Source organism: Myotis yumanensis, unplaced genomic scaffold (genome assembly GCF_028538775.1).
Source record: "Myotis yumanensis isolate MYYU_CA2020_CCGP unplaced genomic scaffold, mMyoYum1.0.hap1 SCAF_2, whole genome shotgun sequence".
In the NCBI taxonomy this organism is placed as follows: Eukaryota; Metazoa; Chordata; class Mammalia; order Chiroptera; family Vespertilionidae; genus Myotis; species Myotis yumanensis.
Window position 1 is genome coordinate 20900051 of NW_027223753.1, and position 24660 is coordinate 20924710.

General features: G+C 43.4%; 1 protein-coding gene across 2 annotated transcripts; it reads right to left on the bottom strand.

Moving 5' to 3' along the window:
* Positions 1-54: 54 nt before the first annotated feature.
* Positions 55-24476, bottom strand: YARS1 (tyrosyl-tRNA synthetase 1). Of its 2 annotated transcripts, none has more exons than XM_070404652.1 (13): positions 24274-24476; positions 20343-20489; positions 20029-20204; positions 18899-19028; positions 16340-16420; positions 11829-11921; positions 9384-9519; positions 8403-8488; positions 5728-5863; positions 4479-4576; positions 3338-3531; positions 2704-2845; positions 55-949 (listed from the first exon to the last, which is right to left on the bottom strand). In XM_070404652.1, the coding sequence occupies exons 1-13, from the start codon at positions 24448-24450 to the stop codon at positions 839-841; spliced, it is 1707 nt and encodes a 568-aa protein (XP_070260753.1). In that variant the 5' UTR covers positions 24451-24476; the 3' UTR covers positions 55-838. The 2 variants fall into 2 exon arrangements, with proteins under 2 accessions (XP_070260753.1, XP_070260754.1); XM_070404653.1 differs by having other exon boundaries at positions 20343-20549; positions 24274-24362.
* Between the last annotated feature and the right edge of the window lie 184 nt (positions 24477-24660).

A 24660-nucleotide genomic window follows, 5' to 3' on the forward strand; every position in this document is an offset into this window, starting at 1 on the left:
GGGGCTCAGCAGCTGCTACACACTTGTGTTCCTCTCTCCTGAGCTGGTTTATAGACAGGCCTCATTCAGACACCCTTTTTCAGACCTTTTATTTGAATTCATGACAGTGATGGTTAGTGATACTGATTGAGATGCCTTATGGAGAAGTACCCCACCCTCTGTGAAGAAAGAACCAGGCTGTACCATCCACCCCACTTCTGATGTTAACACATAGCTGGTTTAGGGACTGTCCCAAACTAGCAGAATCAAGGGAAATGCCAGGAGTCCAAGGCAGGCCCCATCTCCAATGCCAAGCCTTAGAGCTGGCAGGCATTGGTGAATGCTGCCAACCACGTGGTAGACCACTAGGTTCTCTTGTTTTCCCTTCCCCTTTCAAATCCCACAATTTCCTGTTGGGGAGAAGCTGTAATTAATTCAGTTCAGGCATCAGATCCCAGGCAGAGGCACAGCTGCTGGGATAACTCCAGGAAAACCTAGAAACCAGTGTTTTTCCAATTAGAAGGATTGTGGCATAAACATTTTCTGTGAGTTATATTAAAACCAGATTTCTTAAGTCAGCTGCCAAGGGAAGAAGGTAGAGCTAGACTCCCTGCTGCTGCCCAGCCCTTGTTACTCCCTGGGAGGTCGGCCTCCTACTGTAGCCAGACTGGGGTGATCCTGGATTCGGGGGCGATCCTGGATTCGAGGGCGGTTGAGCTGCCTTCTCAGCAAGTTCTGCACCTGATAAAGCCCCAAACTTCTTGTTTCAGTGTCCGGGGAGATAGGTAAACGGATGATAGCGCAAACTGAGGAGACAGATGACTCAGGATGATGGGGAAGGGTGGGAGAGGCAGGTTAGCTAGCTAATGTTCCCCCCTTTCAGTGATTTACAGGAGATGTATCCCAGCTTGGTCATGAAGTTGGTTTGCTTCCACTGTGCGATGCACTCCTCAGAAATTTTAAAGTCAGCCTGGATAAGAAAGAAAAAGTGATTATAGTGATGGTGATGGAACTGCAAGAAAACAAAGACTCCCTTACACCACCGGAGTGTAAACTGACTTAACTTTTCTAAGAGCTCCCATCTTTTGACTCAGGGAAACCTGAAATATTCCTGGAGGCAAAAACGACAAAATTGAAGCTGTCTTACTTTGGGCACAGCATGAGAAGGCAGGTTCCTTGGAAAAGACACTAATGCTGGGGAAACAGAAGGCAGCAGGAAAAGAGGAAGCCCAAGTATGGGATGGATTGACTCCATAAAAGAAGCCGAAGGCGAGTCTGCAGGAGCTGTTGTGAACAGGACACTGTGGGCATCACTGATTCATAGGGTCACTGGGAGTCAGAGCCAATTCAATGGCACAAAGTTCATTTTAGGGACTTAGTTTAAGAAAATAATCATGAACAAGAGAGAAGAACTATGTACCAAGACATCCATCATAGCATTCTAATAGTATAAAACAGAACCACCTCAATGTCTAATAAGGGTAAATAATTTAGTTAAATAATGATAATTATGACACAATACTATACAATAAGATCCCCCCTCAGTATTTAATAGGGAAGTTTTCCAGGCATCAAGTTTTAAAAAAGAACATATGGTATGACTCAAACTGTAAATATCTCTATGTACAGAAAATATCCAGAAGGAAATAATCACTAATGACATTTTTCAGTATCTCTAGGTCAATGGTCAGCAAACTGCGGCTCACAAGCCACATGCAGCTCTTTGGCCCCTTGAGTGTGGCTCTTCCACAAAATACCGACTTCTGCACATGGGCCACGAAGTTTCAATCGCACTGTACGTGCGCACCCACATGTGGTATTTTGTGGAAGAGCCACACTCAAGGGGCCAGAGAGCCACATGTGGCTTGCGAGCCGCAGTTTGCCGACCACTGCTCTAGGTGATAGGACTATGGGTATTTTGTTTTCTTCTTTTTCTTCTATATTTTATACATATCTACATTGAAAATATATTTTATAGTCAGAAAAAAAAATCAGTGATTCATAAAGCCATCCTGGAAAACCAGAAAGGAGGGAGGGGATGAAGCCAATTGGCACATACAGCAGGATGGAGAAGTAGAAATCACTCGACATGCCCTCCAGAAAACCTTTGTTTAATTGAGGAAACAAGTTATTTTAGTATGTGTGCTGCTGAAGTGAGCACCAGGAAACCAGTTATTAACTAGAAAAAGCCAAACAGTAGTGAGAGTAGAGGAGAGTGAATTTTTGCTGTTTTATTCACTGATGCAGTAGCCCAAGCACCCAGAACAACACCTGACATATACATATATATATTAGGGACCCAATATTTGTTGAATGAATGAACTCAAGGGTCACAGGGGCAGGCCACACAGGAGTCAGTGCCCCAGAAGGGGAAGAGAATGAGTGCTCCAAGATCAAGGTGGTGACAGTGACCCTGGGAGGGTTTGATCCTGGCTCTAGCACTTGTGGTGACCTGTGTGGCCTTGGCAGGTATCCTGCCAGGTAAAATGGGGACTATCTATCACAGACAAGAGTCAAACGAGGAACTGTCTGTGCCTCAAGGAGCCTGTCGGTGCTCAGACTTGCTTCTTAAGCACCTCGTTCAGAAAGGTCTGGAATGAAGAAGGAGGAGCTTAGATGCAGAAAGGCCCAGCCGGAAGTGGGCAGGTTTGGATTCAGTACAGAGCAGTCTGGGGGGACAGTCCAGGCAGCCCAGGTAAGAGGGAAACAATGGCAGCTTTTTACCTGCAACTTCTCAAAGACTTTCTTCTTGGGCTTGAGCTCGTCATCTGGTTGGCCCTTCTCATAGCCCTTCACAAACACTCGCTCCCCAGGAGCAGAGCCTGCAGGAGGGTCCAGGGGCTCAACCTTGCGGCTGACCCCTTCCCTGGGAAGACACACAGGACAAGGAAAGAGTGAAGCTACGGGTTGCCTCCAGCTGCCATGAGATCAAAGCATTAGAGCCTCCACATGGAGGCCCCACTGGGATTTCAGGGACATCATCAGGGTTGGGTTAACCAGGGCGAAACTGAAGTCCTAGGTCGGGAGAGATACCAAAATCTGGGCTCTTCGGGAAGGAAGTGTGACATAACAGAGAGCAAGGCCTTAAAAGCCCATCGGAACTGGGTTGAATTCTGGCTCCACCTCTTATTAGTGAGAGGTGGGCATGTACACACTGCTTTGAATCTTCCATTTCTGTGTTAATAAAGTCAACTGTACGTAAAGTGCTTCATTCATAGTACTTGTACAAGAAATAATTCCTCCATGCACCACCTTTGGGCCAGTGTTCTCATTCCACCTGGCATGTGGAGGGGCATCGCATGGGCCAATCCACCCTTGGCCTCCCCCTGCGCCCCACCCCACTTATGTCCTCACTTACATAGAAGCACACAGAAGCATGCCTTGGGACTCGATTCCTCGCATCTTCTGGGGTTTCAGGTTGCACAGCACCACCACCAGCCTATTCTGCAGTTCCTCCTGGGGCACAAACTGCACCAGGCCGCTCACCACAGTCCGAGGCTCTGCTTCCCCAACATCAATCTTCTCCACATACAGGCTGTCTGCATCTGGGTGCTGCCAGCAAGAGATGTTGGTCCCAGAGTGTCACAATGGAATAGATCATGGGGCCTGGTGAACCCTCTGGCTCCAGAAGGGGCATCTACTCCCTAGAGAAGCTCTTGAGGGTCCTTCTAGTACTGTCTTTCAAGGTCCCAGATAGCAGACAAGAGACCGGGCCTTGAAGGTATATTCTACTCTCAGCAAAGAGGTGGGAGTTGAGTAAAATGAGTCTAATTACTTATTTAAGAGGTGGAAGGAAACCCTAAAACAGGGGTCCTCAAACTTTTTAAAGAGGGGGCCAGTTCACTGTCCCTCAGACCGTTGGAGGGCCGGACTATAGTTTAAAAAAAAAACTATGAACAAATTCCTATGCACACTGCACATATCTTATTTTGAAGTAAAAAAACAAAACGGGAACAAATACAATATTTGTGTTTGCATGTGGTCCTCGGGCCGTAGTTTGAGGACCCCTGGTCTATACAGTGAAAAGTCAATCAATGCCCGGAGGAGAAAAAGCCCAAACAAATGGTCCCCACCACTGGTTGCATAACCTCTGTCTCTGGAAAAAGAAAGTCTTTCTTCCTTTACCACTGTCTCTCTCTATGTGTGTGTGTGTATTGGTGGTGGGGTTGGTTTGGGAGACAAAGTGGCTAGCCCAAGACAATGCAGCTAGTCCAGACAAACTGGTAGAGACCAGGTGAGTTCATCAGACCAGATTTAACGGATCAACAAGTTCCCCCTGACTAACATCTGCCCCCCACTGAGTTCCTGGCTATGTTTGGCTGCATAAGGTCCGGAGGCAGCAAAGGGAAAAGCCTGAGGCCTGGAATTAGACACCTGGGTTCTGACTTGCAATATGATCTCAGGGATGTTACTTCCCATCTCAGGCCAGGTTTCCTCCAGATGGAAACAGACAAACCTGACCCCTACCTGCCTCTCTGGAATGTAGTGAAAATGAGTACCTTGTCCACACTGATGACTTTCCCCACACGGATATCCAGTCGGGATGGGACGACCTCCTCTGGTTCCGAATTCTTGGCAGGGCCTTTGGCAACTGGCTCTGGGAATGAGAAGAACCCCAAGGGGTCAGAACTGTCCTCTTTCCCTATGGGAAGCCAACTGCTGATCCCACCAAAGGACACTAGCAGCCTTTCTGCAGAATCACCAGAATCCAGCCACCAATTATACGTTCATCTATCTATCTATCAAATCATTTAATTCTTCTTATTTAAATTTACTGGAAAGATTTACAGAATTATATATTAGTCATGTAGGATTTCATGGAAGTAGCAAACTGAGGACCTGAATACTTTTATAGAATGTGAGAGCCCTGGCCTCTATTTTACAGTAGTCCAGACTTTTCTTTCTTTCTTTCTTTCTTTTTTTTTAAAAATATATTTTATTGATTTCTTACAGAGAGGAAGGGAGAGGAATAGAGTTAGAAACATCGATCAGCTGCCTCCTGCACACTTCCTACTGGGTATGTGCCTGCAACCAAGGTACATGCCCTTGACCAGAATCGAACCTGGGACCCTTGAGTCCGCAGGCCAATGCTGTGTCCATTGAGCCAAACCGGTTAGGGCCAGACTTTTCTTGATCAATGACATTTTACCTTACCATGAATGCTACTTCTGAGCTATATCTTCTTTAAAACAGGGTTGTGATACAACCCTTTGAGGAGTGACATACTAGATTTTCACCTACTCTTACTCAGTTATTAGGCGGGAGGAGAGGGGAGGGGACAGTCGTAGCTCTGCCACCTTTAGGTGCTTCCATTCATGTGCTCCCCATGTAATTACCGAGTCTTTTCTGAGAGGAGTGGTTGGCCAACTAAGAGCCAGTCAGAGGCACATGGAAGGGAAGTGAGTGACTCTAAAGATGAGCTTCCCTGAGAAGCTGTGCAGGCTGGGTGTAAGCACTTGTGTCACCGTCATGGTCTAACTGAAGAGGACTTAGTGAAAGGACCCAAGGACACGCCTTACACCAGCATCTCCCAGCAGTGCTGGTACAACAGGACACAGTCATTGCTCACTATCCACCAGACCAAAACCAAGATGACTCAAGTTCCATTCCAGGAGTCAACAGGGTATGGCATTCTTGCACTTCAGACCCCCTGGCTTCTGGGCCCTCAGTTTAGGACAGACCTCTTTCTGAGGCCCAGTGACAGGCTATCATTCCAGATTATGTCACCCCCTCCCCCACTGGCCTTACTCTGCTTCGACGGATCTGGGTAGGCAGCGCTGGACAGTTTCTTCAGTGCAGGGGTATTAAACTTTTCCCGGATGGGATCCAGCAACTTGTTCAAGACGACTTCAACCGAATTCTTTAGGTCTCCAGGGTGTACAACCTGCAAAAGTGTATGAGGCCTGGTGAGGTACGACACTGGAACAGGGCAAAGGACACCGGACACCGGACACCTCAATCTACTAATATTGTCTGTACAGGATGCAGGGAGCTTCCCCAGCACAACCAGAACCACCTTGTGAAGCTGGTAGGGCAGAGAAGGGAATAGGTCCAGAAAGGTTATTTGACTTGTCTGGGGCCCAGGTCTCTTATTTTTTTAAATATATATTGTTTATTGATTTCAGAGGGGAAGGGAGAGAAATAGAAACATCAATGATGAGAGAATCTTTGATTGGCTGTCAAATATCTAAAAAATGGGCCTTAAAGGCCCTCAGATCTCAGGGGTCACCGAGTCCTTTCTTCCATTTGATGCCCAAACCCTCCTACAACATTGCCTCATACGACATGGTTCTTTGCCTGAACACCTCAGTGGTGGGGAATGCATGGTCAAGTGAAGCAGCCCTGTCATTGCCACAGAATTGGGTCGTTAGAAAGTTTTTCCTGAAGCTGAACCTAAGCATGCGTCCCTGTGGTCCACTCCCGAAGTCCTGGTGTAGCCCTCTGGTGCCACAAGAAGAAACCTACCCTAACCCAGGAGAGTCCTTCATGTAGTTGAGGATGACTGGATCCATACTTGCTTTTCAGCTAAACATGCCCAGTTCTTTCAACTGTGGTTTTGAGTGTGTTGCCTATAGTGGCATCCTTCCTCTCCCGACGAAGACACCCCGGATTATCAAATAAACTTCTTTTTTTTTTTTTTTTTAATATATTTTATTGAATTTTTACAGAGAGGAAGGGAGAGAGGTAGAGAGTTAGAAACATCAATGAGAGAGAAACATCAATCAACTGCCTCCTGCACATCTCCCACTGGGGATGTGCCGGCAACCCAGGTACATGCCCTTGACCGGAATCGAACCTGGGACCCTTGAGTCCGCAGGCCGATGCTCTATCCACTGAGCCAAACCGGTTTCGGCCAAATAAACTTCTTAAGATTGAAGTCCATGCACAAGCCCAAACGTACTCAGAACAATGGAGAACTGAATGCATTACCAGCTCTCTGGTTCCGGGATCTGCATTCCTGATGATTTAGGCCAAGACTCACACAGGCCTATCACATTGCTGACTCAACTTCAGAGTCAACCAAAACTCCCCATTTCCCCCCATATACACTATGATTACATCTTCCCTTTATGAACTGTCCATGCCTGCAATGTCCCGCCTCACCTTTTAGACTCTAGGCCAGCAGTTCTCAACCTGTGGGTCGCGACCCCTTTGGCGGTTGAATGACCCTTTCACAGGGGTCGCCTAAGACCATCCTGCATATCAGATATTTACATTACAATTCATAACAGTAGCAACATTACAGTTAGGAAGTAGCAACGAAAATAATTTTATGGTTGGGTCACAACATGAGGAACTGTATTTAAAGGGCCAGAAGGTTGAGAACCACTGCCTAGGCAGATCAAACCACTGTGATTCCTTGTATACCATGCTGTTTCATCTTACCATGTCTTTGCAGTTTATTCCCTCACAGATGACCTCATGAATTCCTACCCCTCAGGTGAAATAGTGAATGCTATCCCCTCTACAAAGATTCCTAGACAGCCAGTTAATCACTTCCTCCCATTTATTTCTAGACCATGCATATATCTTCACTGGGCAGTAAGACAGGAAATATTTGTTTGTATGCCTGCTTCTCCTACTGGATTATGCACTTCATGAGGATGTAGTCTTTTTTGTATTGCCAGCCCCTAACACGGTGCCTAATACATGGCCATCGAGTAAGTCTTGCTAAACTGGTGAAACAAATAGTATCTTCTATTCTGTCCTTTTATATCTGTGTCTCCTTTTTTTTTTTTTAAATATGTTTTTATTGATTTCAGAGAGGAAGGGAGAGGGAAAGAGAAACATCTATGATGAAAGAATCATTGATCAGCTGCCTCCTGCATGTTCCCTACTGGGGATCGAGCCTGCAACCCAGCCATGTGCCCTTGACTGGAATCGAACCCAGGACCCTCCAGTCCATAGGCAGACACTCTATCCACTGAGCCAAACCAGCTAGGGCTTGTGTCTCCTTTTTGAGCCTTGATTTTGTACCTGTCCTTAAAATGCTTCCTTTTGGTTTGGTTCTTCATTCCAGGTTAAGTCCTTTGGAGAGTGATTAGGGCACCAATACATTAGCTTTGTGCCGTTTGCCCATCTAATGTCAACCATCTGAATCCTCACCTAAGCCATTAACAATATATATATAGCCCTGGAGAGCATACATACCCAGAAACCCGGCTAGGACAAGATGGAGAGGTCTGTCAGAATGAGTTCAGTGGGGCCCTGGCTGGGTGGCTCAGTTGGTTGGAGCATCATCCTATACACCAAAAGGTTGTAGGTTCGATGTCCTCAGGTGGGGCATGTATGGGAGGCAACCAATCAATGTTTCTACCTTACATCAATGTTTCTCTTTCTCTCTCTTCTTCTAAAACATATCCTTGGGTGAAGAATAAAAAAAAGGATGAGTTCAGTGGGGATTATGCCTCCTCTGGTATTACCTCATTGGCAAAGTCCTTTTCCAGGTCCAAGTAAGCTGTGTAGGTTTTGTTCCCACCCCATTTTTCATCTCGAAGAATCACAAACTCTGTAAGAAAAAGGATCACACCAACAAACTCACTGCTAATGGCAGAGTCAGCATCCCTAGCCCAAATATATGGGTATCTGTTGTTTCTCTCATACATGTTATTTTGAACTTTATTACGTGGTGTTTTAATTTTTAAAATTGGATGTGTGGCCATGTTGTATACCCAACTAGCATCCAAACTCAAGGGGAAGGATTGTGTCTTACATTTCTTTTTATTCCTCTAGTTCAGTGGTCGGCAAACTGCGCCTCGCGAGCCAAATGCGGCTCTTTGGCCCCTTGAGTGTGGCTCTTCCACAAAATACCACGTGCGGGTGCACACGTACAGTGTGATTGAAACTTCGTGGCCCATGCGCAGAAGTCGGTTTTCAGAAAGGAGATAGATGAAACAAGTATACAAGACGAGTGTGGGTGGGAGAGTTGGAAGGGGTCAACCTCAGCGAATGTACCTCAATCAGACTGAGGACGTTTTTAGCAAAGGCCAGCTTAGGAGTACCCTAATTAAGTTAATAACAATGTACCTACCTATATAGTTTAAGTTTAAAAAATTTGGCTCTCAAAAGAAATTTCAATCGTTGTACTGTTGATATTTGGCTCTGTTGACTAATGAGTTTGCCGACCACTGCTCTAGTTCATGCCGTGCCCCCACCCTCATTTTATCATCGCTACCCACTGCACTTAGAACCTAACCTGGTAACAACACATGGACAACTAAATGGAATTTCAACTCCAACCATTATTAATATTTGTGAATTCAGAGCAGAGAGCCAGGGAAGCCATCCCTGGAGGAAGGCTGTGACAAATCACAAGTATGATACAGTGTATGATCACAAGTATTATCACTACTAGTTCTGCTCTTTCAGCCTGGCCTCTGAGAAGAAAACAGGGAGTGTCTTACCAGACTTGAGGGGGAAAAGGACATGCTTAATGAAGGACAGAACCCCATTGTTCTCCACATTCCCTGGCTCACAGAAGGCCTTCTTCAGTTTTTTCTTCACATCCTCCTTCCGATCAAGGAGATCAATCTTGGACTCCTAGAAGCGATGGAAGGGAAGAGGACCTCTTGTGGTTGAAAATGAGAATATGCTCAACTAATCTGTGTACCCTGAACAACACAGGCTTGAACTGCACAGATCCACTTATACGCAATTTCCCCCCAATATGTACAGTACTGTAAATGTATTTTCTCTTCCTTATCATTTTCTTAATGACATCTTCTTTTCTCTAGCTTATTTTATTGTAAGAATACAGTATATAATACATATAATATACAAAATATGTGTTGATTCACTACTATTGTTAAGGTTCCCAGTCAACAGTAGATTATGAGTAGGTAAGTTTTTTGGGAGTCAAAAGTTATATTTAGATTTCAACTGCATGGAGGGGAATGTCGGTGCTCCTAACCTCCGCATTTTAATCTTTTAAACAAAGACTTAAAAATTATGAGACTACGTCATAAGCATTTCTGAGTGGCTAGTCTTCACTTATAATTTTTTTTTAAAAATATATTTTATTGATTTTTTACAGAGAGGAAGGGAGAGACATAGAGAGTTGGAAACATCGATGAGAGAGAAACATCGATCAGCCGCCTCCTGCACATCTCCCCCTGGGGATGTGCCCGCAACCCAGGTACATGCCCTTGACCGGAATCGAACCCGGGACCCTTGAGTCCGCAGGCCGACGCTCTATCCACTGAGCCAAACCGGTTTCGGCCACTTATAATTTTTATGGTGTATTATATTTCCAACTATTAGCGACAACATAATTTATATAACAGTTTCTAAACTTTCGGATTATATCCTAATTGTTACGAATTATACATCATACTACAATGAACATCTAGCAGTAGTTTTTTTTTTGCCTTCTCTAAGATTATTTCCTTAAACTACCAAGCCCCAAACTGTTTTCTGAAAAGGGTATACAAATTGACATTGCCATCAGCAATGTGTGGTGATACTTGTTTCACAACAACCACCAGCACCAGATATCATGAATTATCTAGAGCCACTTTTCCTTTTTAGGGTAATAGAATTTGTTTCTTATTCTATGAGTGAGATCATGCTCATTTGAGTTCAGTAGTCACCAATTTCTGGTCCACATATGGCCATATATGAATCATCTGGGGTGCTTTAAAAAAATATAAATTACAGAGCTCCACCCAAACCTCATGAATCAAAATCTCCTGGGGTTGGGCCAGGTATTATATTTTTAAAAAGCTCTGAGTCATTCTAATGCATTCATGTTTGGGAACTGCTGTTAGTACCTATTTCCAGGATTAAAATATGGTGAATGTCACCAATAGGATGAGTAATGTATATACTTAGTCAGAGAAATAATTGAGACATGGAACACGGTAACTTGAGAGAAAAAAGAATGAGTATATTCTTTTAAAAATAACAATTTCCATGTATATATTTCCTTCATCTCTGATCAAAGAATGAAATGAACGCCCAAACACTACTTCAAACAGGATCATGTAGTACGATTTAAAAGAAAATACAGATTCCTGAATTGTTTCCCAGAACCACTTTATCCGAACCTAAGGACAGGGTCTAATCAACTTTAAAACAAAATCTCCTAGGTGATTCTGAAGATCAGCCATGTTTGGGAACCCTGAACGCAACCTTCCACATCTCTGGGACACCCGTCCTCTATTCCAGCAGTAGCCAACCTTTCGGACCTCACAGACCACCGGTTGGCAACTGCTGCTCTATTCTGTACCCTTAGTGAACAAAATAAAAGTGTACGTTCCTTAAGTTGGACTTTTACATGTTAAAAGACAGCATATCTATCCTATTAATTATATCAAACATCACCCTAATAATCAAGACGCTAGTTGGTGAAATGCAACCACAGCCATCTCATTAATAAGGCTGAATTTTATCACAGTTCTATGAATAAAGAAATTATGTTTGCTTGAACTTTTTATCAGTAGCAGTAAAACTTCAAAAATCATCAGGACTGCCCTAACCGGTTTGGCTCAGTGGATAGAGCGTCAGCCTGTGGACTAAAGGGTCCCAGGTTCGATTCCGGTCAAGGGCATGTACCTTGGTTGCGGCACATCCCCAGTAGGGGGTGTGCAGGAGGAGCTGATCAATGTTTCTAACTCTCTATTGCTCTCCCTTCCTCTCTGTAAAAAATCAATAAAATATATTTTTTAAAAAATCATCAGGACTGCTTCTGGGTCCTTCGGTACTCAAGAACCACTGGAATTAACTAATTTAAGATTACTTTAACTCAAGTATTTGAGAATTCTAGTTAGGTAAGTTACTCTCCTTTTGAGTCCTTAATCTCTTCATCTCTTACTGCAGATTTCTAAACTCAAGTCAGAGTTGTCACCTACCTCTTCTGAAGAACTCATTTTGCTACCAGTTAATCCTGGAACCATAGGATTCATCAGATGGACCCGTTTTGAGTATCCAAGTGCAGGGAGATACTGAGGGGTTAGAAAAGAAACAATGCAGATATTAGGATCAATTCCTCCTCTGCTGGAAGCCGGTCCATCCTTGCTGCTTGACACAGTCGCTGCAGGAAAGAAACATCTGCACAGCATATGTTTCAAGGGACCTGGCATATATAGCATATTGTTCTTAATATGTTTGCTCTCCTTAGTGCCATGTGTTTTAACCAAGGTCACCTCTCCGAGAAAGGTTGTTTCCCCAGGTGGGGATTTTTCCCTGAGGTTAGGGAGGGGATACAACCTCTTAACTAAGTGCCAGGCGGGTAGTTAATCACTTTAACTACAAACAATCACGCTTAAGCTACATAATCTTTACTCCCTGGAATGGAGATAAGAAACGCCCTAACCTTTGCAATAGAAATTGACAGGATTAAAATCAACTGGTATAAATACAGATGTAACAAGACAATAAACATCAGATCCTAACCAGAACTTGGCCAGAACTTCCACTGGAGATCCTGACCAGAACTTGGCTGGAGTTCCTGGCTAGAGATCCTGGCTAGGCTGCTGATCAACTGAACGCTGTCTCCATGTCATTCCTTCTTCGCCGACTCCGTCCACACCTTTGGGGACCCCTGGACCTGCTGGGGTTGGATCCCAGCACTCCTCAGCACCCTAATCTCATCTAACTTGGCCAGCAACTTAATTGTTTCATATATTCCTTCCAATCTCTTCTTTCCAGTGAATGCCAACTTTCTTAATTGAAAAAATATTTTTATAGATTTCAGAGCAGAAAGGAGGGGAGAGGGAGAGAGAGAAATATCAGTGATGAGAGATAATCATTGATTGGCTGCCACCTGCATGCCCCTATTGGGGATCAAACCCACAACCCGGAAATGTGCGCTGACTGGTCATTAAACCGTGTCAATGTTCATAGGTCAATGTTCAACCACCAAGCCACACCAGCCAGGCCCAAATATATAGCTTTCAATGGTGATCATAATGTAAACAAAGTCCTCCCATCCTGCCAAGCTTTTCTATTAGTATTACATTGTGAGGCTAATGGATTTACTGTCCATCATCAACAACTATAAAACCTGGCAATACCTAAAATAACCATTTGCAGGCATGACAGTAAGAGGTGTATTGCTACACATCTTGAGACAAGGGAAAGTAAAGGTGACCACACGCTCACCCTGGCTTTCCCTGTGAGGGAATATTTCTCAAACCAGGTGCTGAGAAAAAGGGACAAAGCAGAGACTGATGTGTAGGGCTGTCAGAAGGCTAGGGTTTGGGAAGGGTTCTAGAGAGAAGGGATTCCCCCCTCTAAAAAACCAAGTCAAAATTCCCCACTGAGACTCATGGCTGTGCATGCGTATGAAGAGACTCCAGAAAACCTAGCAGAGAACAGGTTCCCGAGGCTGAAGACCTGAGCAGAGATTTCAGAGGCTGTACAGTGCTGGGTCTCAAGACAGAGGTTGAAATTTAGGTTCAATCAAAATAGTGAGGGTTTTGTGAACACCTTGAAATTTCAGTATGAGACTCTAGAAAAGCCACAGCCTAAGAATAAAAACCACATCAAGAAAAGAAGGGCAAAACTGTAATAGACCTGTTCTAACAAAGTCTAAAATCAACCCCTGACAGGATCAAGGTGATAAGTCAGTAACTTAACAGTCTACAGCAGCCGTGGGCAAACTACGGCCCACGGGCCGGATCCGGCCCATTTGAAATGAATAAAACTAAAAAAAAAAAAAAAAAAAAAAGACCATACCCTTTTATGTAATGATGTTTACTTTGAATTTATATTAGTTCACACAAACACTCCATCCATGCTTTTGTTCCGGCCCTCGGGTCCAGTTTAAGAACCCATTGTGGCTCTTGAGTCAAAAAGTTTGCCCACCCCTGGTCTACAGGAAACATATTACTTTATAAACATAATCCAGAGCCTCTATAACGTATCTACAATGACTCCGATACAGTGAAAAAGTACTAGAAATGAAAAGCAGAAAAAAGTAACTGATAGTTAAAATAGTCAACAAAAGCAGAGCCACAGACCTTCCAGGTATTGGAATAAGCAGATCAAAGTGTCAAAATAATCATGACTAGTGTGTTAAAGGGAATAGAGAAAAAGGAAAAGATGGATAAGATGGATAAAAGATGGAGAACTGTAAACAAGAATTGGAATGTATAAAGAAGAATCAAATGGAAGTTCTTTTTTTTTTTTAAATGTATTTCTTTATTGATTTCAGAGAGGAAGGGAGAAGGAGAGAGATAGAAACATCAATGATGAGAGAAAATCATTGATTGGCTGCCTCCTGCACACCCCACACTGGGGATGGAGCCCGCAACCCAGGCATGTGCCCTTGGCCGGAATCGAACCTGGGACTCTTCAGTCCTCAGGCCGATGCTCTATCCACTGAGCCAAGCCGGCTAGGGTCAAATGGAAGTTCTAAAAAGGCACAACACAATACTGAATAAATTCAACAGAAGATAGGATAAATAAACTTGAAGAAAAGTCAATAGAGAATATCCAAACTAAAGCACAGAGGGAACAAAGAAAGGAAAACAACAGAATATTAGAGGTCTAACCTATATGTAACTAGGGTCCCAGGAGAAGAGACCGAGAATAGGACAGAAGCAATATTTAAGGAAATAATAGGGGACAATTTTCCAAATTTGATAAGCATGTCAACCCACAGATTCAAGAAGCCCAGCAAAATCCAAGTAGGATAAACACAAAGAAAACTTACAGCAAAAAAACATCGTCGTCAAATTGTTGAAAATCAGAGACAAAGAAATAACCTTTAAAATTGCCAGAAAAAAAAAAATATTATCTGACACAATGACACCTATAGGTGGCTCTTCAGTAGAAATTATGGAAGCCAGAGGCAATGGGACAACTCTTTAAAAGGCTAAAAGAAAATAACTGTCAGCCTAGAATTTATACCCACTGGAAGCAAAAGAAAGATGTTTGCAGATAAAAGCTGAAAGAACTCATTACTAAGAGACCTTCACTACAAACACAAAATACTAAGGGGGGCTCTAGACTAAAGGAAAATGATCCCAGATGGAAGCCTAGAGACATAGAATTGCAGGAAGAAATCAAGAGTATCAGAAAGGATAAGTAATGGTTAAGTATTCATGAAAATTGTTTACAAAACAATTATAATAAAGTCTTTGGGATTTAAAGTATATATAAAAGTGAAACATATATAAAAATACAGGTTGTTGCATTGTTGAGAAGTGGTAAAAATATCTAACTTAAAACTGTAATAAATTACAAGGGTACATGTTATCTCTAGGGCAGGAATGGGCAAAACTTTTCTGTAAAGGGCAAGATAATAAATATTTTAGGATTTGTGGACCGCACATATAGTCTCTCTTACATACTTTCCTTTTTTTTTTTTTATAACCCTTAAAAATACATAAAAACTGCCCTGGCTGGTGTGGCTCAGTTGGTTAGAGCATCATCCGTACACTGAAAGGTTGTGGGTTCAATTCCTAGTCAGGGTGCATATCCAGGTTGTGGGTTCAATCCCCAGTTGGGGTGTATGCAGGAGGCAACCAATTGATATTTCTCTCTCACATCGATGTTTCTCTCTCTATCTCTCTCCCTTCCTCTCTCTCTAATAAACAATATTAAAATATATATTTATAAAATTTACATTGTAAACATTTCCCCATTCACTAAATATATCTAAAAACCATTAAAAAATTAAATAATAATAGCCCTAACCGGTTTGGCTCAGTGGATAGAGCGTCAGCCTGTAGACTGAAAAAATTAAATAATATTCCAACGCGAGACTTTATTTAATGTATTAACCAATCCCTTGTCATTTGATGTAAATTTATTTCTAGATTTTTGCTTTAAATTAATAATGTGATAATTTCATACATAACTCAAGTTGCATTTTTAAAATTATTTCCTTAGGCTAAATTTTTATAATTATTAGGGCAAAGGGCAGAAACATTTTAGTGTTGTCAAACCACCCTCCAGCTATTTCCACTAGCAGTGTTTTCTCTCCACCCTTGCCAATGTGAGGTTTTGAGATGCTTACAAAAATACCAACTGCTTCTCAAAAGCTCTTTTCAACTTACTCAAGCTCTTTCCCAGAAAAAAAACTGTTATGGGCTTGTACTAATTTCCTCCTTTAAGCACTATTAAACCTCATCTTAGAGCTGAGTGATTTATGTAAAATCCTGAGCAAACAGACCAAATGCTCTGGGAAAGAACAGCAGTGCCTTTCCCTGGAAACTGAGCTGTTTGCTTGGCCATTAACTGAGATACTGAACAACTTTCTTACTCTTTCTACCTTCAGTTTTCTCATCTGCAAAACAATAGTACTTAAGGAAAATAATACTTAACCATACAATTTGGTTATGAGTGGTGGGACTGGCATGTTCAGCATATCTCTGAGGTTCAAAAGAAAAAAGATAGAAAAGAGGATACTAACCTTCTCTGCAAAGGTGAAAATCTTTCTCTGATCAACACCTCCAAATTGGGCATCTACTTTCAAATATTCTTCATCCAAGGCCTGCGGAGAGAAAACACATGAGCATCAACTCCTACTATATTTCTTCTACATGCATCTAGGTCATCAGAAACTTTTGACCAGTCATGTCAAAGGTACCCACGGCATAATGAAGCCTATGAAAAATGTTAAGCAAGGGGCAAAAGAAAGTGCTGAGAGAGCTCAGGAGAAAAAGGTAAGGCTAAACTAGTAAACAAAGACTTACTGTCACTTAATACATGCCAGGCCTAGTGTCAGCCCTGTGGATGCAGAGATGAATCAAACCCAGACTCAGCTTTCAAGAACCAGTTACCCAGTTGAGAAGAGACTTATAAACAGATAATTTTGTCATGCTAGGCGCCTAGCAATATCCCTGACAGTGAGTGGTTTTAAGGAGGGGAGAAACTTGACTACACTGTAGAAAGATCACATCAGTAAGAGGGCAAAGCATGGAATGGAGGCCTATGAGTTGGAGATAAAGAAAATATCCAGAAGGCTGCTGTGAGAGTCCAGGTGAGAAATAATGATGAATCAACTCAGTGGGGACGTAGAGCAAGACTGAATTTAAGAGATTTTTTAAGAGACAGAATTGATAACATTTAGTGTCTGATTGGATGGGGGGAAGAGTAAGGATAGGGAGAGAAAGATGAGCAAGCAGAAAGAATCTAGGATAGCACTGTCCAAAAAAATTTACTGTGATGGTAAATGTTTTATATCTTTACTGTCCAACCTGATAGCCATTAGTCACACATGGCTCATGAGCAACTGAAATATGGCCGATGTGACTAAAGAACTAAAACTTTAATTTTTAATTACTTAAAAAAAAAAAAAAAATAGCCCTAACCGGTTTGGCTCAGTGGATAGAGCGTCGGCCTGCGGACTGAACGGTCCCAGGTTCGATTCCGGCCAAGGGCATGTACCTTGGTTGCGGGCACATTCCCAGTGTGAGGTTTGCAGGAGGCAGCTAATCGATGTTTCTCTCTCATCGATATTTCTAACTCTCTATCCCTCTCCCTTCCTCTCTGTAAAAAATCAATAAAATACATTAAAAAAAAAAATACTGCCCTGACGGTGTGGCTCAGTGGTTGAGCAGCGACCTATGAACCAGGAAGTCACAGTTTGATTTCCAGTAAGGCACATGCCTGAGTTGCAGGCTCCATCCCCAGTGTGGGGCATGCAAGAGGCAGCCGATCAATAATTCTCATCATTGATGTTTCTTTCTCCCTCTCCCTCTCCTTTTCTCTCTGAAATCAGTAAAAATATATTTTAAAAAAATTATTATTTTTAAAATCCTCACCTGAGAATATTTATTGATTTTTAGAGAGAAAGAGAAACGTTGATTTGAGAGAAACATCAATCAAATCCTGACTGGGGATTGATCCTGCAACCTTTTGGTGTATTGATGATGTTCCAATGAACTGAGCACCTGGTGAGGGCTAATTTTAGTTACTTTTAACAGCCATATATGGCTATAACTAGAGGCTATCACAGTGGACAGTGTAGATCAATAATGTCTCCAGGTTTAACCGTTGGAAAGATCACTTGGAGGTGACAAGGGAGGAATAATTTTCTTACATCAAACATTATAGAAACATATAAAGAGCCCTAGCCGGTTTGGCTAAGTGGATAGAGCATCGGCCTTTGGACTGAAGCGTCCCTGGTTTGATTCTGGTCAAGGGCACATGCCCAGGTTGTGGGCTCAATCCCCAGTAGGGGGCATGCAGGACGCAGGCGATCAATGATTCTCATCATTGATGTTTCTCTCTCTCTCTCCCTTCTTCTCTGAAATCAATAAAAATATGTATTTTTAAAAAAGAAATATACAAAGAAAAAGTTGTCTATCTACATATTCATCCTGCCTTCCTAAAGTAACCAATATTAACAGCTTGATTTGTATTTTTCCATCTTTCTCTTTGTTCATATAAGTGTGCACACATAAAATAGGATGAGTTTGTTTTGTTTAATGGAAAATAGGATCATGCCTAAAATTTATTTTCACACATTGCTCTGAAATTAATTTTCAAGAGATTGTGGTCAACTTAAAGAAGGTTTGTGAGATGAGCAGTATTTTTGTTGTTGTTGTTTTTTTAAAATATATTTTTATTGATTTCAGAGAGGAAGGGAGAGGGAGAGATAGAAACATCAATGATGAGATAGAATCAACGATAGGCTGCCTCCTGCACGCCCCCTACTGGGGATTGGGCCTGCAACCTGGGCATGTCCCCATGACCAGAATCGAACCCTGGACCCTTCAGTCCTCAGGCCGATGCTCTATCCACTGAGCCAAACTGGCTAGGGCAGATGAGCAGTTCAGGGACAGATAGGTAGGGGAAACTTACAACTGAAAAAGAGGGTTTTAGGAAATGGAGGCAGGTAGGAAGGCTTATAGCACTGTGAAGGAACAGCAAGTGCATCAGTTTAATTAGGCTGAGAGAGAGGTTTCGACCAGTGTTTAGATGCAGAACAGAAAAGGTCTCCGGGCACCCCATCCCTCGTAAGTACCTGTAGTCCAGGGTACAGCAGACCACTCAGCAAAGGGTGCTCCACCTGCTTGACCACCTCAGCTCCAGCTTTCTTGGCATCATGCTGTGTGACCACAGAGGAGAGTCTGTATACATCTAGTGTGTACTCTCTGAAGAGGAAAGGAAGAGTAGACAGCTAAAACCAGGCCCAGGCCTCAGTTTAATCCGAAAGTACATTAATTCACTCCCCCAATCTTAAGACATTTCAAGAGAGCACTGCCTAGTAGCTTTTAAAATGTGAGTGGCCCATCCTTTCATTCAAAATACTACTTCATTTTTATGTGTTGTGTGTGTTTTTTTTAAAAGATGGCTTTTATTAATCTTCACTTAGCTCTTGAAATACTGCTTCTCAGCCATTTCCCTCCCTTCTCCTCTTCTGGAATGCCTATTAAATAAACATCAGAATTTCTCAATCTATCTTCTATGTCTTAAGAATAGTGTACCCATTGCTCAGTTTAAGAAAAAGGACCTGGTGCCCGGCCAGCGTGGCTCAGTGGTTGAGCATCAACCTATGAACCAGGAGGTCACGGTTAGATTCCCAGTTAGGGCACATGCCTGGGTTGCGGGCTCGATCCCCAGTGGGGGGCGTGCAGGAAGCAACCGATCAATCATTCTCTCTCATCATTGATGTTTCTCTCTCTCTGAAATCAATAAAAAAATATTTTTTTAAAAAAGTAGGGCACAGAATTACATGTATTCTAACATTACAAACATGAATAAAACTGACAAAGAAGCAATAAAAGTTGTTGGGGAGGTGATAAGTAAAATATTTTTCTTTTACATTTATCAATATTTGCTGAGCCTGGAAGGAGAAAGGAAGGCTGAATTGTTCATCATTGCTCTCCCATATGCTGTGAGCTCTGGAAGGCCAAGGACTTTTGTTATGATTACATTTATATCTCCAGCAAATGGAGATAATATACCTAGGCATTTACTAGTCAGTACATTTTTAATGGATGAATTAAAAGGACAAAAGGAATACATTTTTAAATGGTTAAGAGGTAGAGCCAAACAGCATCTAGTCCAAATTTAAGAGTGCCCAGACTCCACAGACCTGTAATTAGCAAGGAGCACCAGAGCCATGAGGAAGGCGGATGAGCAAGCACTTACTTGCTGAGCTGGTAATCAGTGCCTTTGATGAACCTGAGCTTCTCCAAGGGCACACCAATACTCTCCAGCATTGCCTTGATCACATTCTCGTAGTAGCTGGTTCGGAGTTCTAGAAGTTCCCATGGGGCTTTCATGTTATCCAGGTATGCATGAAGGTCCGCAAATAGAATTGTTACCTGGACATGAGAGATAAGGAACCAGCAAAATGTGAATTTGCCTGAGGATCTCCCCGCCTCCCCCTACCCTGCCCTTGTTAAGTCCCTCTTTTGGCCATTCCGCCAGGGCAACTGCTTGGTTTAAATATTACTGCTTACCTCACATCCTGCTTTCAAGAAGTCTGCGATCTTAGACATAGGCACGAAGTAAGCCACATGTGGCTTGCCTGTGGTTGCTGTTCCCCAGTAAACTTTAAGTTCCCGATCCTTCAGTATCTCCTTCAGCTTCTCTTCCCCCAGAACCTCCTGTTGTGGAAGCAGAAGAGCTGGTTTAATGCCGGTGCCCCACCTTGCTCATCCTTTACCCTGTGGAAAACAAAGGCATGTGTCACTGGGGGTCCAGACTCAGAGCCAGCAGGAGGTGCAGCCATGGTCCCAGTAGAGAATGAGAGCCAATCTAAGTTGGTGTTGTTGCTAGTACCACTCCAGTGAAATGACACTGATATCAGGGGAATGGGGCATGTCCCCAATCGCATTTTCCCATCCAACTACCTCTAACTCATGCTCCTTCCTTTCAAAGCCAACTTCTTAAAAAAAGTTATCTGTTCTTCCATTTGAGTTCCAATTCCAGGCAGCAATACACCATTGGAAATGCTCTTGCTAAGATCATAGATGGTCTCCAAGTTGGTAAATTCAATTCTCACTCCCTTCCTGAAACTCTCCTCTTTTGGCCTCTTCTATTTCATTCTCTTAGTTTTCCTCCTACTTTGGCTGCCGGGTCTCAGATTTTTTTGTATCTGTTCTTCTCCCTAATCAGGAAATATTAGCAATTCTTGCAGCCCTACCTCTTCTCACTTTACATTCTCCTTGATCCCCTTCAGTGGCTTCAATTACTACCTATGAGCTAGTAACTACCAGATATCCTGCTCACACCCATGTGTACACAGAACTGTGTACTTTTTTTTATCAACCCAGTTAATTCAAACTTAAGTGTTCAAAATTAAAAGTGAAAGGGCGAGGGCTAGGCCCTCCACCTTGCCCCAGGGGAAGGGCTACGCCCTCCACCTTGCCTCAGGGTAAGGGCTACGCCCTCCATCTTGCCCCAGGGTAAGTGCTCCATCTTACCTTGGCCACGTGCTTGGCAAGGAGCTTCTTCCTTGAAGTCTAAGCCTCTGCTAGCCACACCCAGGAACAAGACACCGACTTGCTCCTGGCCAATAGGCAGAGCACAGTCCTTTCTCCTCCCCTTACTCCAACTCCCCCTATATAACCCGTCTCCACACAGAGTTATCTCTCTCTGCTTTCTGCTGCTGTGTCGGCAAGGTGGGGGAGCCAAGCTAGCTCGAATAAAGACTCTTATGCTTTTGCATCAGACATGGCTGGCTCCCTGATGTGGTTTTTTGGGGATCCTGAAATCTGGGCATAACAAAAAGCTCATGTTCTCATCTTTCCACCTTATTCCCCAACTATCCTTTTCATTTATGGTTTCACCCCTAGTTCAATAAATGGTACTATCATTCATCAAGTTGCATAAATTACTCTGAAGCAGCTTTTAAACCCTCTACTTCTCTCCACCTCTTTCCCACCACCCAGTCTAGGCCATCATTGGATTACACCAAGATTATTACTACAGCAATCTAACAGGTCTCCCATATCTACTCTCTTGCTCTCTCTAATCCAGTCTCCAAAAGCCAGCCAGAGACATCTTTAAAACCCAAAATTTGATGACCTCATTTACCTGTTTAAATACTTTAATAATTTCCTTTTGCCCTAAGATATATTGGAAAAACCTTAATAGGCTGGTATGCTACAGATAAAAAGAGGTTTTAGTGTTTGTTCAAGTGATTGTTGGGAGGGCTATTGGAAGCCATGGTGACAAAAATGGTTTTGCTGGTTGAATTTATCTATTAAAATTGGACTTGTTAAAATTCTGTGTTCCAAGCTGATTGGAGGTTGATCCTGTATCCTCCAAGCCCCTGACTTATTTGGACACTCAGAGGGTTCTTACTACCCAAGGAAAGGTCATATCACTTACCCTTTAAAACCCGAGTGAGTCAATGCCATTGGCTTTGTACATCCTTTGTTTCCAACCAGCACTATTTTATGAAGAGAGGCTAGGAAACAAAGGATCTGGCTAAGGCGAAGCATGCAGGAATCTCTGGTTAAGATTAAGTTATGAGCGGAAATAACTCAAATGTCCATTAACTGATGAATAGATAAACAAAATCTGGTTTAATCCATGCAGTGGAACATTATTCAGCCATAAAAAAGGAATGAGGTTTTGATAGGTACAACATGGGTGAACCTTGAAAACATTATGCTAAATGGAAGATGTCAGATACAAAGGCCATGTTTTGTATGATTCCATTTATGTGAAATGTCTAGAATAGGTAAATACGTAGAGATATAAATTAGTGTTTCCCTGGGATTGGGGGGCGGGGAGGAATGGGAAGTGATTGCTAAGGGGTATAGGTTTTTTGAGGGTGATGAAAGTGTTCTGGAAATAGATAATGGTGATAATAGCACAACTTTGTAACTACAATAAACCCACTGAACTTTACACTCTAAAAGGGTGAATTTTATGGTATGTGAATTGTATCTCAAAAAAAGAGGAAAAAGGCTGTGACCTAATACTGCTCTTGGAATAAAATCCCAATTTTATTTTTATCTATCATTCTATCTATCTATTTCTTATTACTCCTTGCCCGAGGATATTTTTCCATTGATTTTTAGGGAGAGCGGAAAAGGGAGGGAAAGACAGAAACATCGATGTGAGAGAAACACATCGATTGGTTGCCTCCTGCATAAGCCCTGACCAGGGCCCAGGCCGGGAGAAGCCTGAAACCAAGGTATGTGCCCTTGACTGGAATCCTTTGGTCAGCAGGCCCATGCTCGATCCATTGAACCAAACGGGCTAGGGCTAACACCCCGATTTTAAACAGCTTACAAGACCCTCAAAGACTGGGTCCCTGTACTCTCCTAAACATACAAGTAAAATGTATAGTATGTCAGTTGGTGATAAGTTCTATGAGGAAGCAACAACCAAAAAGGCAGAGCAAGTGATACAATTCTGGTGGCAGGCGATTTGTTATGTAAATCAAGTGCTTCAGGAAAGGCCTTCCAGAAAAAGGTGACAATAGTAAGAGCCTGAAGGAGCCAAGGGAAGGAGCAATACATATAAAGACTAAGTGTTTGATCTGCACTTGGCTCACTCTACTCCAGCCAAGTTAGCCTCCTATCTGCACCACAGTGTTTTTGCTCTCCTCTGGGTCTTTTTTATTTTTTAAATTAAATATATTTTCATTGATTTCAGAGTGGAAGGGAGAGGGAGAAAGGGCTAGAAACATCAATGATGAGGGAGAATCATGGATCGGCTGCCTCCTGCACGCCCCCTACTGGAGATGAGCTGCAACCCGGAAAGGGCCCTGACCGGGAATTGAACTGTGACCTCCTGGTTCATAGGTCCAGGCTCGACCACTGAGCTACGTCGGTTAGGCTTTCCTCTGGGTCTTGATCTGTGTTCTTTTTACCCGAAATGTCCCACTCCCACTCCTGCTGTGCGTGGGAAGAGCAGGAACGTCAGTGAAGAGGTGACCTGCAGCTTTCAGGATGCGGTTTAAAGCTCACTGCTTCAGTCTTCCCTGACACCCCAGTGGTCTCCCTCATTTCTGTTCAAAGTTTCGTGTATAGTAATTTACAGTACCTTCTTCAACTGTAATCAAGTATTTGGATTACAAGTCATTTTTAACGTCTGATTCCCTTCAGACAAACTCTGGGTGGGCAGAGCCTTGACGTATCCCCATTACCTAGCACCGCGCCTGGCACATAATAGGGTGGGAGTCTGATTCAAAGTCTGGTTCAACACAGGTAACTGCACACAGGAGGTGAGCCCCATGTGGCTTCTGTGGTACCCAGATAACTGACTGACTGACTGACGGACGGACCCGCAGTGAGGCCTGCAGGCTCGCTCACAGCTGCTCTGGCGAGGAGCCCCCGGCCCCATACACTTAGGATCTCGTAGTGGGGTTCAGGGTCTCTGAACGGTGGGTCCTCAGTTCCCAACAACGCGTTTCCAACTCTAAGGCCTGACCTGAAGGTTCCGGGTGATAAGGTGCAGCTTCTCTTCTGGGCTCAGAGCATCCCCCATGGCTCCGTCGCCCTTGTCTTCCGGGCTCAATTCAGCACTGCGCCCTTTCCTCGGTCTCGGTCTCGGTCGCCGCCGCCGCCGCCGCCGCCTCGTGCCGGGAAATGTACTGTCAGGTTGCATCAGCTGAGCTCGTCGCTCGGCTCGCTCGGCCTGGACCCGTCGTCGTGAGGTGGTCGGAAGTCAGGAGCAGCAGAAAGTCGAGCGGGTCGATGAGACGAGAAGAGGTGGAGTCAGTAGGCGGGGTAGGCGGTGCGGAGGGCGGGGTTGCGGCGCCTGCGTGAGGCTCCACCCTCTTGGAGGCGGGGCGTGTTCCTGCCAATCATTGCCTGT

Excerpts from the sequence above, each read along its gene's own strand:
- YARS1 (XM_070404652.1), bottom strand. The coding sequence starts at position 24,450 with ATGCAACCTGACAGTACATTTCCCGGCACGAGGCGGCGGCGGCGGCGG. Across the intron at positions 20,205-20,342 it reads TCTTGAAAGCAGGATGTGAG|GTAACAATTCTATTTGCGGA; the intron begins GTAAGCAGTAAT and ends TCTCATGTCCAG. Across the intron at positions 9,520-11,828 it reads AAATGAGTTCTTCAGAAGAG|GAGTCCAAGATTGATCTCCT; the intron begins GTAGGTGACAAC and ends CATCGCTTCTAG.